This window comes from Panthera tigris, chromosome X (genome assembly GCF_018350195.1).
Source record: "Panthera tigris isolate Pti1 chromosome X, P.tigris_Pti1_mat1.1, whole genome shotgun sequence".
Lineage (NCBI taxonomy): Eukaryota > Metazoa > Chordata > Mammalia > Carnivora > Felidae > Panthera > Panthera tigris.
Window position 1 is genome coordinate 91,156,208 of NC_056677.1, and position 13,365 is coordinate 91,169,572.

Sequence of the window (13,365 nt, forward strand, 5' to 3'; positions counted from 1 at the left end):
ATAAAGCGGAGAACGATTTTAATACTGGTGGTAGGAATAAGGAGTCTTGAGAAATCAGCTCTAGGGTGTTTGACTACTTCAGTGTAATAGATCTGTGGTATTTATTCATGCTCCTGTATAACTTTACATTTCATCATAATTTAAATTTATCATAATTTTACATTTTAAAGGGCTCAATGGAGGAGTTCAATGAATTATAGATGTAGGCTCCAGGCCCTAGTGCCTCTATTTTACACACAATGCTTGCTAATGAAGGCAACTTCTTCGCCACTTCCCAGAGACCCTGTAGGGCTCTGGCTTCCTGAGAACCAGTTTGAAGAGCCTATGCTAATGATGAGTGATCTTGAAAAGGCACCTTTTTTTTTTTTTTCACATGCTCTCAACAGCCTTTAAATAAAATAAACCATCGCTCAAACGTCTACTGGCAAAACAGGGTAGCAAATAAAGAGTCCCAAACTCCTTTTATTATTGAAAAGATTTGTAGCACCCAAGCAATGACGCAAACATAGCGCCGGGGTATGAGGTTTCATCATTTCAACTACCATTTTGAAAAAAAGTAAATCTGTCAACCGCCCACCTTCCTATCGCGAGGGCCTGGTGAGTTCACACACACCTTAAGTTTCTGGCGCGTAAGGCGTTCGTTACCCTTCGCCCCACCCCCGCCCGCCCGCCGGACCACACCCCCGGTTCCCACAGCCCTCTGGCGGCCAGGGCCGACTTCCACCTCCCCCACCGAGCGCAGCCGCTGAGGCCCACGTGGCCTCCGCCACGTCACATCCGGCCCTTGCGATTCGGGCCTGGGAACCCGCGCGATGAAGTGCGTATTTGTTACTGTTGGGACCACGAGCTTTGACGACCTCATTGCGTGTGTCTCGGCGCACGACACTCTGCAAGTGAGTGGGGGAGGTGGGTGGGCCGGCGCGCCGCGGTTTCGCTTGCAGCTCGCCGCCCCTAGGCTTACCGCTAGCCTCGGTAACCTTGCCGGAACCGCAGCGCTCGGAAGGAACCCCCCCGTCTATGGCTCGACCTCAGGTGCCACCGCCCCTTTGCTGGCCCCGCCCCGCGCATGCCTGACCCCGCCCCAGCGCATGCCTGGCCCCGCCCCGCGCACGCCTGGCCCCTCCTCCGGCTCCCCCTCTCCTCAGCGTCCTCCACCTCCTCTTTCTCCTTCCCCGCCGGCTTCTCGGCTGCTCCTCCCCGTCGGTTCTCCGGCTCCTCCTTTCCCTGGCTTTAGCCTGCCGACTCTCCGCCTCCGCCTCTCTTTCCTCCGGCTTCGCCCCTCCTTCCCGCTGCTCCGCCTCTCTGAGTTGGTGTTCCTTGGGCTTGGACTAGCTAGCCTGCTGTTGCTCCTCTGGCCCACGCCGGGTCGCGTGGTCGGCACCGCGCGCCTCGCGAGCGCTGCCGGGTCCGGTCCGGCTCGATCCGGCTGGACCCGCTCGGCGCGCCGTTCCCGCCCTGCCCCCGCCGCTCTCGGGTGAGCCCGCGTCTTGCCTTCTCCGCGGGCTTCCTCGCGGCCGGCGTCCTCCGGCGGCGTTGCGGCGGCTCCCCCGGCCTGGGGGTTCGCGCAGCTTCGGCCGCGAGGCGGATCGCAGGCGTTTCTTTGCCTCCCCGCTAGTTCTGGGCGCCTTTCTCGGGGTCTCTGCCTGCTCTTTTGCTCGTGGCGTGGCCGGTCCTCTCAAGGCTCGGTGAGCTGGGTCGCTTAGATTTTCCCGCTAGGGCTTGTGAGGAACCTTCCCGGGGTCCGGTGAGGGGCGAAGCGTCGTTTTGGGAAAGCGAAACCGGCCGCGGGGTAGAATATTTTGCGGTCCGCGCGTCCCGGTCTGAACACCGACTTTCAGGGGGTGGTGGTGTTTTGTTTTTTTTCCTCCTTAGCATTAGCCTCTTTAAAAATCCCGCCTTCCCCCCCCCCTTTTTTTCAGATAATCAAGAGCCTTGGCTACGACCGACTCGTTCTCCAGATAGGTAGAGGGAAGGTGGTACCCGAACCATTCCGTACTGAGTCCTTTGCTCTGGATGTTTACAGGTACAAGGATTCATTGAAAGAAGATCTTGAGAAAGCAGATCTTGTTATTAGTCACGCAGGTAAAGTGCCTTAGAATCCCGCGATTTGGGTTTTGGTAGTGAGAACAGAGAGTTGACTTTTTGTGAGGTAAACCCAAATCACTGCAGTACCTCACTGTAGTCGTGGTGGGTAGATTATTTCTTCGAATGTACCTATTGACATTCTCGGAAAGAATTTATTGCGTCCGGGTGATAGAAGGATAGGAAACGAAGCCCGTAGCGCAACTTTACCGTAAGAAACCCTAAACACAAGCCAAATGATTTACCCCCAACGTCCTGTGTAACGAGCGAGCGGTCAAACTTGAGATCAGTATTTGGGCTTAGATCTGCAGGAATGTTCAGCCAGCTTATTGGTTGGCTTGGCTCTGGAGAAATTGGCTTTGAAAGATTTTTTTTTTTTTTAACATTTTAAGTGTGAGCGTGAAACGAATGTAGTCGATCTTCTTTAACCCACATACTGTGTAAATCATGGCCTGCTCTTCAAAGAACCTGATCTAGTTAGACTACCGGTACCTTCAGAAGAACGGCTTTTGGGGAGCATTGCAATTTCGATTGCAGGATAAGTGAGGAAGTTTTTTGGCTCTTACGAGGCCTAATGTGAAGAGAGACTTCTTAGAAACAGGCCTTACTAACACATGGGTGGTATAGGATAATAGTAAACCGCTCTTGGTGCTGGTCTCTGTGCTTTGTTTATATAAGCTGTAGAATTCTCCCAAACATACAAACTAAGTACTATTCCCATTTTACAGATGAAGAAGTAGAGGCACAGAGATTAACTGTAACTTGTCTAGTCCATAAGTAAGTCTGGTGTTAGTCTAGTCTATCTTCTACCCTAAAGTAGTTACCCAGAAAAGTTTTGTCTAGCTAACAGTCTCTTCGCTCCCGTTGAAAACCTCTAAACTATTTTAGGTATCAGAGTGGAATTGACCCAAATATTGTACATATGCACATGCATGGAGATTTATTCTTGATGTGTCGGGGATGGTATCTCACAGGCAGTCTCCTAAGGGTGGTCAAAGTTTTTCTTTTTGGTGCCTTTCACTGTTGAAGACTTGCTTTTTCCACTTGTGTTTGAGTAGAAGTGAGTAGAAGTGTGGTACAGTTTCATGAACAGTGTGTTGAACCTGAATCTTACTTGGATTCGAGACATGCCCAGGAGATACTAATAGAGGGCAAGTGGCAAAATGCTGAATCGTGGATCGTGATATTGTTGGCAGTGATAAAAGATGTATTTTTCAAGTCCAGGTTATAACATACTACAAAGCAACTGATAATTACATTTTGTTATTTTGAGCGTGTGATTGAACGGCGTGGTTTGTAGTTCTGCCAGCTAAGTTTTCATCTTCAGTTCTAACTAACGCCTGGTGTGGAGCACCTTACTTAACTTTTTTAAAAAAAAAACTAACAATTTTGATTAATTTTTGTAGGTGCAGGAAGCTGTTTGGAGACTCTGGAAAACAGAAAGCCCCTTGTGGTGGTTATAAACGAAAAGTTGATGAACAATCATCAGCTGGAATTGGCAAAGCAGCTACACAAAGACGGGCATCTCTTCTACTGTACTTGCAGGTATACCAGAGACTGATAATTTGACCTCTTGCCTTAAATCCTCCCCTACTACTCTTACCCACCTACCTAACCTGTCTTTTCAACCTCTTACCTTTTCCCACTTACCAAGCATGCTTTGATTTCTCTCACCTGTAAAACCCTTATTTGTTTGTCTTCCACTGTGAGCGTGATCTCTGTGTTCTATTTCTTTCCGTATCTGTGCCTGTTCCATTGCATGTGAATGTGTGTGTGTGTGCACGTATGTAAGTTCATCTGGGTGCACAGGTCTCTGGGAATATAATTTTTGAGTTTGTTAGATTTTCATCATTCAAGGAAGGCGTTTGCATATTTTATAATTAAGGTTTTGCCTTTAGTAAATCCACTGGAATCCCTAAGTGAAATTGATTCATCCGTTAATAAAATTATACCTAATATGTCACAGGCATTACTTTTAAGTGCTGTGGATACAGTGGTAAACGGGAGATGAAGCCCCTGCTCTCATGGTACTTATGTTCTAGTACCAGGAGATAGTAAACAGTTCATAAATAAGTGATCAAGATAATTTCACATGGTGAAATGTGTTATGAAGAGAATTAGGCAAGCTGATACGATAACTGGAGTGAAGATTAATTAGAATAGTCAGGGAAGGCATGGATGGGTATCTGACATTTGAGCCAAGACCTGAATAACAAGAGGTAGTATGAAGCTCTAGAGGAAGAAAGAACAGCAGCAATTCCAAAGGCCCTAAGTTAGGAATGAGCAGGGCGTTTGTTGTGTTTGAGGAATAGAGGGGAAGGTTATTAAATGTAGCAGGAGTATGGTGAGCAAGGAAGAAGATAGTATGAGACTGGGTGGGGAGAGCTCATGTAAGAGTACTGATTTTATTCTATGTGTAGTGAGAAGCCATTGAGGTATTTTAAGCCAGAGGAATTACTATGGTAAGGAGTATTATTTTCTAGAAGTATATTAAAATTCAACAAGAAATGATCAACATCACAGTAGAAGGATGAAGAAAATTGCTGATTTGTTTTCTAGTAATTCTTCTTGAGACACTAGAAGCTTGCCAAAGGGTCAGGTCAGTAATACCCAATTATTTGACTTTAAAAGCTATTCTAATTTGAAGTTTTTTGATGTTTTGAGAAGTAAAGACTTTATAGAAGTATTACAAAATAATGTATTTTTTGTTATAATAAGTTGAAGTTTAAAGTGAAAAACCTTAGAAGAAACTGGCTAGAACATAAGCATTTCTTTTGACTTCACTGCGTCTGTCTTTTACGCACTCAGTAAATTCTTGTTCGTTCATTAAATATTTATTGAGCACCTACTGTGTTCCAGGCATTATTCTAGGTACTTGGCATACACTGGTGAACAAAACAGATGATTCTTGTTCTCATTGAAAGGAGACAGTTTCATTGATTGTTTCAGGAATAGTTATTGGTGTCCTAATCCATACATGATGGAGGAGAGGGAACATCAGGGTGGCTGTGTAACCTAGAAGTCCTTATTAAAAGTATTCAGAGTTGGGAGAAGCTAGATAATAAAAATCATGTAGGTTTCAGATAATGGGCATGGCTTTCCTTGGGTAGTTGAGATTGTTAGGGGTTGACCTCATTTTTTAGAGAATAAATTCTTCCTAACTGGTTTATGCAAGTCAATTTTTCCAAACACTTTTGATAAGTATTTTTATTCTAGATGTTAAATCAGCTTTGATTTTTTTAAAAAAATTTTTAATGTTTATTTATTTTTGAGAGTGGGAGGGGGGTTGGGCAGAGAGAGAGGGAGACACAGAATCCAAAGCAGGCTCCAGGCTCCAGGCTCCAGGCTCCAGGCTCCAGGCTCCAGGCTCCAGGCTCCAGGCTCCGAGCTGTCAGCACAGAGCCTGATGCGGTGCTCGAACTCACAAACTGCAATATCATGACCTGAGCCGAAGTTGGATGCTTAACCGACTGAGCCACCTAGGTGCCCCAAATCAGCTTTGATTTTTATGTCCATACATTTATATATTTTTTTAGTTTTTAAATCTTATTTTTGAGAGAGACAGAGCATGAGTAGGGGAGGGGCAGAGAGAGAGGGAGACAGAATCTGAAGCAGGCTCCAGGCTCTGAGCCGACAGCATAGAGCCTTATGTGGGGCTCGAACTGACGGACAGTGAGATCATGACCTGAGCCGAAGTCGGAGGCTGAAAACCGATTGAGCCACCGAGGCATCCCTGATTTTTATGTCTGTACATTTAAAATGAGAAAGCATTGATTTCAGAAACCTATCTATCTGTGTTCCTTAAGCTGAAAAGAAAGCTGTACAGGTCTCCAATTTGGTAATTTCTTACAGTTTTGTAAGTCTTTTTTCTATATTTCCAGGAAGTCACAGACATGAATACTGTAAAAATCAATAATTGGTTGTATTTTCATTTTAGGTGTATTATTTAGTCCCCCGAATCTAGGCTGGGTGGTTGTATGTCTGTTCTAATTTAAGTGGCTGCTTTAATTAAATTTCTGAAGTAGTACTTTTATGTCATAGTTTGGAATCTATTTCCAACATGCATGGTGATTGTACATTGCTTGATTATATGTGGATTTATGATAGTAAATTACTGGGAAAAAATTTTATTTTGCAATCTTCATGCATGGTTTAGTAGTTTCCCCAGCTTATTCTTGTCTGGCAGCTGTTACTTTTTTTTCCGTTTATTCTGTTTTCATAAATTAATTTTGCTTCAGTTTATATCTGGCCAGTCCTGAGAATTATTCAAAAGCCATGTGACCACATCTTTTATGAAATAACATTTTTGTAATATTTCAGTTGACACGAGAAACGTATCTGTTGAATTGGTATTGACAGGTAGCGTAGTGTTCCTGGTATTGCTTTTATCTTTGCATGTAGAGTTGACCCTTGAACAACACAGCTTTGAACGACATGGGTCCACTTAATACGTGGATTTTTTGCAGTCAGAACTGTAAATGCATTTTCTCTTCCTTACGATTGTCATAATAACATTTGCTCTGGTTTATGTAATTGTTAATACAGAATGTAATATGTACAAAATGTGTTAATTGACTGTGTTACCACTAAGGCTTCTGCTCAACAGTAGGCTATTAGTAGTGAAGGTTTGGGGGAGTCTCAAGTTGTACGTGGATTTTGAACGGTGCAGGAGGTGGGTTTCTTCCTCTAACTCCATGTTGTTCAAGGGTCCACTAGATACCTATAGGAAAATTTTACATTAAAATTCACATACACAGTTTGAGAAGCATCACAGTATTCTTGGAAGTTAGAATCAGTCATCAAGTGGGCAGCAGATGAATTATGGCATTTTCTCTCTTGTTACCTAATATTTTTCTTCTTTTGTTTTAGCACGCTTCCTGGGCTGTTACAGTCAATGGACTTATCAACACTGAAATGTTTTCCTCCTGGCCAGCCAGAAAAATTTTCTGCATTTTTGGATAAAGTTGTTGGATTACAAAAATAAACACTAAACTCTGAACACTTTAAAAACACCCCCCAAATTCAACCTATGGAATGTGGTTAAATCAAATTAAATACAAATTTGCAGAATAATATAAATTAATAAACTTCTACATCTATAGAATGTATAGAAAATTTTATGGTGTGAATGTTAGCATTTGGGTCCAAATCCTCATCGCAATTTAGTAAATTCAGTAGATTTTTACTTAATCTTTTTATTTTAGTAAAGTATTTAGTGAGCATTTACAGGTTTTATCTTAAAATTCCCAGTTGATTTAGAATCATGAAAAAAATGAGTTAAATCTGAAAACTTTGACAAGAACTTCAAACGTAGTTATTGGTTTGGTGGTCCTAGAATAAAAAATGAAGCAGTAACCAATTTGTAAAGACATTTGAGAGTTAGCGTCTTTACCTTTATAATTTAAGGAAGAAAACTTTAAAAAAAAAGAAAAACAAAAACGAGTTCTCTTCTGTGAAATATACAGTTTAATAATTATCTTAAAAAGGTGATCAAGATTAAATATCAAGTCAGTTGATCTATGGTACTTAGAGAAACTACTTTCAGTGGAGTGGATGTAGTCCCTTCTAAAATCTAAATAGGAAATGACAAAATAACCTTGTTCAGTATCAAAGCTTTATTGGTTTGAAAAGAGTAAATCAAAGGACTTAGGCCAATAGGACTTGCTGTTATTTTCTAAGGGCCCTTCTCACAGTGGTATTGAAGCATTTACTGTAACAACATAGAGCAATTTATAACTCAGTGTACTTACAAGTTTTACAAGCAAATATATGATCTGATGTGTATAATGGGCTAAATACATGGCTTTTAGGTTCATGTAGCTCAAGATCGATACCTTATGAAATTCTGATGGGAGTAAGTAGTCTTGAGTCCTGTAAAATAAACTGGATTATCTGTAAGTGTTCATAGTTTTCTGGGAGAAGTTTTAGATCTACTTCATAAAAACAGCATACGCTATAAAGACGTACTTTCTATAACGTTATTACAATATATTGACTGTTCTAAACATTTTACTTGGGATGCTCTACTTAATGTTTTTGTAGATTTATTTTCCTGATTGTTTTACTTAGGCTAATATTAAAATAAATTCTTACTAATAGTAGAAGGTGGTGGCTGAGAAATACTCTGGGTAGCAGGAGGAAGCCAACTTGGATTAAAATTTTGCTGAGAATAATCTAAAAAGTGAGTAATCTACATCTGCATAGTTGAGAATTCACAGCACCATAATAGTTATATATTGATATACTGATATTACAGGAATAATAATTATATATTGATCTAATACTAATATCACAGGAGAGGCCCTTTTCAAATACATGGTGAGGATTTGACTTTTCTGGGCTCTTTTATAAATGTGCTTCTCTAATTTGAGAAAAATTATGGCTTAAAATGTATTTTGATCAATGAGTGGCTATTTTATGTCATGAACCATAGAGAATTCTAAACAAAGGGTCTACTCAAACATCAGACAACTGTAAAGTAATATGGCACTCCAAAGCCTCTGTTTTCTTTCCCACAAGAATATATAACTCAGATTCCATTATTTCATTTAGCAGAGGCTTAACCCTATGGTGTTATTTGTGTGTAGTGATCTCCCTGGACTGTATACCTTTGTGAAATTTAATACCCATTGTTCGGCTTAAAAATCAAAAGGTATCTCAGAGTCATTTTGATTTGACAGGAATTCTTGAAGTCATCTAGTCCAATCCCATCATTTCTCAGATGAGGAAGGCCAGAGGTTACAACTTGTCTAAAATAACAGCCTTTGACAGAGCTGCCGCTAGAAGCAGCTCTTTGACTCCTGGTCTTGTGCTCTGCCATACCAGAATATATGTTGTAAGCTGTTTGATTCTTTATAGTTGTTTGCCTAGTGTTTAGTTACTTTAATCCCTTCCAAGGAGAGTTTTGTTCATTTATTAGAAGTTTATTTTAGTAGGAATTTCACACTTAATTGCGTTTCTCTTTGGGGTATAATCTTACCTTGGACTTAGAAAACTGTGATTTCTGAGTTTGGAATGTAGCAAACTACCATGGGTAGGATTGATACCAGATTGAATGAATGAAGACTTTAAGACAAAGAATTGTAGGTTCTTGGAGTTGGAATAGAATATTAAGCATACGTACTACAAACTTTTTATAGATGAGGGAAGAGGCTTCAGATAAATTAATTGCCCGTTTACCTATTATTGGTCCTTATGAAAAAATTAATGGTAATCAAGATTCTATTTGGAATGTTTGCTTTGAAATTCGTTTCGTTTCATTACCTGGCGGGCTTCAGGTTCTTGAAATCAGTGGAAAAGTGGAATGTCGTTTTATATTTAATAGTTTTCTGTTAGTGGTATTTAGATTTCTAGAGTAACAGTTTTCCGTTAGAGGTATTTAGATTTCTAGGGATGGGGAAGCAAAAGAAAGTTCAGTATTTTGAGAAACTCGTATCATGGATAGGTTCAGAAGTAGATAAGTAATGGTAGAAAGTTGCTGTTGTTAGATGAAAAGTGATGTGAGGTTATAGGACGACCCTGGGAAGTAAGGAGTATTGATGGCTGCTTATTATGATTTGGGAGGAAAGACAGCTGGAAGGATTTGGTGGTGGGTAAGACAGCACAACTGATGAACTTGATCTGAGATTCTGGAACATTTAAAGGTATAGTTGACTCTAGAACAATGTGGGCGTTAGTGCAAGACCCTTGTGCAGTTGGAAATTTACATGTAAGTAATTTTGAGTCCCAAAAGACTTGACTAATAGCCTACTGTTGACTGGATGCCTTACTGATAACATAAATCATCGATTAACCCATGTTTTGTATATTATGTGTATTACATACTATATTATTAACGTGAAGTAAGCTAGAGATAAAATGTAAAGAAAATTAAGGAAACTACATTTACCATACTGTACTGTATTGGAGAAATCTGAGTATAGGTAGACCTGCACAGTTCAAATCCATGTTGTTCCAGGGTCAGCTAGTCATTATCTGAAAATACTATCAAGTGTGTGATTTTAGACACTTTGGAACACTACTTTGCTTTCAAAGGTAAATCATGTAGATAAAAAGCATAGTATAAAAATGTGTACTACCACTTTGATAGTTTGAGGAAGAGTTTTCCAAGACTAAAGAAAGTCAGGAATGACTTGTAGGTATTTTTCGTGGCCCTTCTTTATGGTATAAGAACTAATCTCATTTGTTCGAAGTATAAAATTTTCGGAGATGACCCAAAATCTGCATACAGTCTTAAGAAATGAGATGTATGGGCAGGCCTTTTGAAACTGATTTGGCAGAAACATTTGGAATGGGTGGTCCAGATAGTTGTGTGGTAATCTGTTTTCTGCTGTATAATTAATACTATATTTTTGTGGGGGCGTGGGGAAAGAAATAATAATAGTTAACCCCTGTTGCGTGATTAGTATGTATCAGGTACTATTTTAAGCTGTTTACAGATACGAGGTCACTTAATCTTTACAATGACTCTGAAATAGTTACTCTCCCATTTTGGGAATGAGGAACTGAGCTCAGGATAATGCAGAAAGGAAGTTTTATGCCACTGAAGTGTCTGATGGACTGGGAATTTTAATTAGAAAGGTGATTTCCATTGTATTTCCATCATTTATGGTGAGAGGGTAGAATATTTGAAGTCACAGGATTGTTCTAAGGAATTTTGATTGTATGATAACCACAGGTATATAACCTTTTTTAGTTTTTACATCATTATTTAAAAGCATACTGATGTGGAGAAATTCTCCCAGGTGATTGCAAGTTACTGGCTCTTGTTTTCTCTAAATATTTGTTTTCTCTAAATATTTGTTTTAGGTTCTATTTTTGGTCCTTTTCTCTTTGTATGTTTTTGGTATTTTCATCACTCCCAGAGCTACTATTGATGTTCCTATTTATATCCCCCCAACTCTGATTTGGGCTCCTGAATGGTACTTCCAGTTGCCTGTAGGTCTGTTAATTCTCTAAGCACAGTAAGATTCATGTGTCCCAAACTAAAATTCTATTTTTCATCCTTCTGAGATCCTTGCCCATATTGATGGTGTTACCATTTAGTACTCCAGGCTTATTATCTCCAACCCTTTATATCTGATTGATCACCAGGTTCTCTTAGCTTTACTTCCTAAATAGCTCGAGCCCATTTATTTATTTGTTCATTTAGTCTTTTAACATAAATGCATGATAAGAATCTACTTTTTGCACTCAAGATGTGACTCCTGCTCTGGAGGAACTCTTCAACAGTCTAGTTGAGGAGGAAGTGTCTTACTTATTCTCAAATCCATGCCTGAAGCACAGGCTTTCCATGAATGATAAATGCACTTTCTCTCATGGTCTTGATTAGGAAACACTGTAATCTTGCACACATTCATTTCGTACAGTCTATCTAGGATGTCTGGTTCATAAGAAAGATGTGGTCATCACATTGTATGAAGTTTGTAGGATCAGGTATTTACAGGAATGGCATCTAAAACAGTAGTGCTGATGTGTGTAATATTCTAATGGTATTTAAGGATCTGTCAAATAATGGTACCAATTGGGAATTTTTGGTAAAGGGTGATGTTAAAAATCAAGAGGTTTATTAAAAGAAGTAGCTATGGTGTGTTCCAGTAAAAGATTACTTTGAGATTTAGGACAACTACCAAACATTTAATTCCTTGTTAAATGGGTAACTCTTTACATGATTATTGTAGTACAGTCTTTATATTGAATAGTTCTTTAAATTCTCACAATTTTTGTAGGTGGCCAGACAGCAGGTGAGCAAACCTAGCTTGCTTCAAATAGAAATGAAGAATATATGCTTATTGACTTTGATCTTGAGTCTTGAAAAATATTTCTGGGTCTTTTAGACCATTAAATACCACCTATTTTGGTATTTCTCTCCTAGCTCTTTATTGTGTTTATGAATTTTTACTACATCCTAGCCAAAATTGTTTTGATTGACGTGATCATTTACAACTATTGCATTTTTTTCTACTGACACTTAGACACATCTTGCCATGAATTTCAGGGAGTTCTTACAGGTACCTTGAAGGTTCCAGGTTAAGAATCCCCAGACTGAGGCCAACTTCTGTATTTTCATTTGTTCATTAGTGTTCTGGTGATAACTACCAGACTCCTTTTTAATGGAGCCCTCTGATTAAATACAGTAAGCTTAATAATTCCCAGTTTTATGACATCTCAGTTATAAACTTATCAAGTTTAACACCTACCAAACACATTTCGAAACTACTTTTAATATTCTGTTAACTCTGTACATAACCCATAATGTCTTGTGTAGCACTGTTTCTAATTGGTAAAAGGAACTAAATGGATTTTTTCATTTGTAGTAATTATTTTAGGATCTGCTAGATTAGGCTATTTGGTGAAGCAATACAGTATTGTACCTTATTTACTGTTACGTGTGCTTTTAACATTTGTTTGTTGAACTCTGATAGTCACTGTTGGAATGATGTGTGTGTGAGACCCTATACTGCATCATTTTACTGTTCATTTCTCCTTCTTACAGAACCTATTGGTTGTTTCTCTATTTCCAGTGTGAAGTGGGTGGATAATACACTCCCCAAATTTAGGAGTGAAAAACATTCTTAAGTCCTGGGCCTAAGTAATTTTCTGGATCTCAATTTTCCCATTTGTGAATTCGTAAAACTAACTTCCTTCATAGGTGATTTATAAGACCTAAAACCAATTGTGTGGCATGTTTGAAAATAAAAAATGTCATTGAAATAATACATTTTCTCGGTTAGAGTTTTTGTTTTAAGAAGTAGGAATGGACTTAGATTTCCTTGAAATTCACAGTATATACTTGTAAGTGATACAGAAAGCAAAGTCCTCACTGAATTTCATCTTTGGATTCTAGTCAGTCTCTAGATGGAGTTCTAGTTAGAGAATAAAAGATTATTTAGAGATTTAAGTAAGTGCATCAAAACAAGTGTGTTCTGGTCTTTATTCTCCATGTTGGTAGACTGTTAAGACACTGTAAGGAACTTAAAGTAAAAAAAAAACCCTTAGTATTTCTGTGCCAATATGACACATTTTTTAAGCAAAGTATTACTTTCCTTTTTTTTCTAATCCGTTATTAGAGTACTTTAGATGCAAGTGGGGAAGAGACCGAAAAAGCAAGTGGCTCTCGGTAATGTTTCTTCTGTTTTGCATACCTGAACAAGGATCACTGCTCTGGGAAATCAATTCTTTATGGTCTCTTTTCTTGACGTTTGAAGAAGAGGTTGAGTATAAGGTCATGTGGCCACATTTTGTTTTGGAACCATTGTGTTCCCTTTTCTCCTAAATCCTGCT

The 13,365-nt window shown here is 39.4% G+C and overlaps 1 protein-coding gene across 1 annotated transcript in view; it reads left to right on the plus strand.

Annotated features, from left to right (window-relative positions):
* The first annotated feature begins 1,352 nt into the window (after nucleotides 1-1,352).
* ALG13 (ALG13 UDP-N-acetylglucosaminyltransferase subunit) overlaps nucleotides 1,353-13,365 on the plus strand; it is a 61,230-nt gene continuing 49,217 nt past the window's right edge. The window contains 3 exon segments of the mRNA XM_042973804.1: nucleotides 1,353-1,474; nucleotides 1,920-2,082; nucleotides 3,489-3,627. Of these exon segments, the coding sequence (XP_042829738.1) occupies nucleotides 3,557-3,627 (71 nt within the window). The 5' untranslated portion in view covers nucleotides 1,353-1,474; nucleotides 1,920-2,082; nucleotides 3,489-3,556.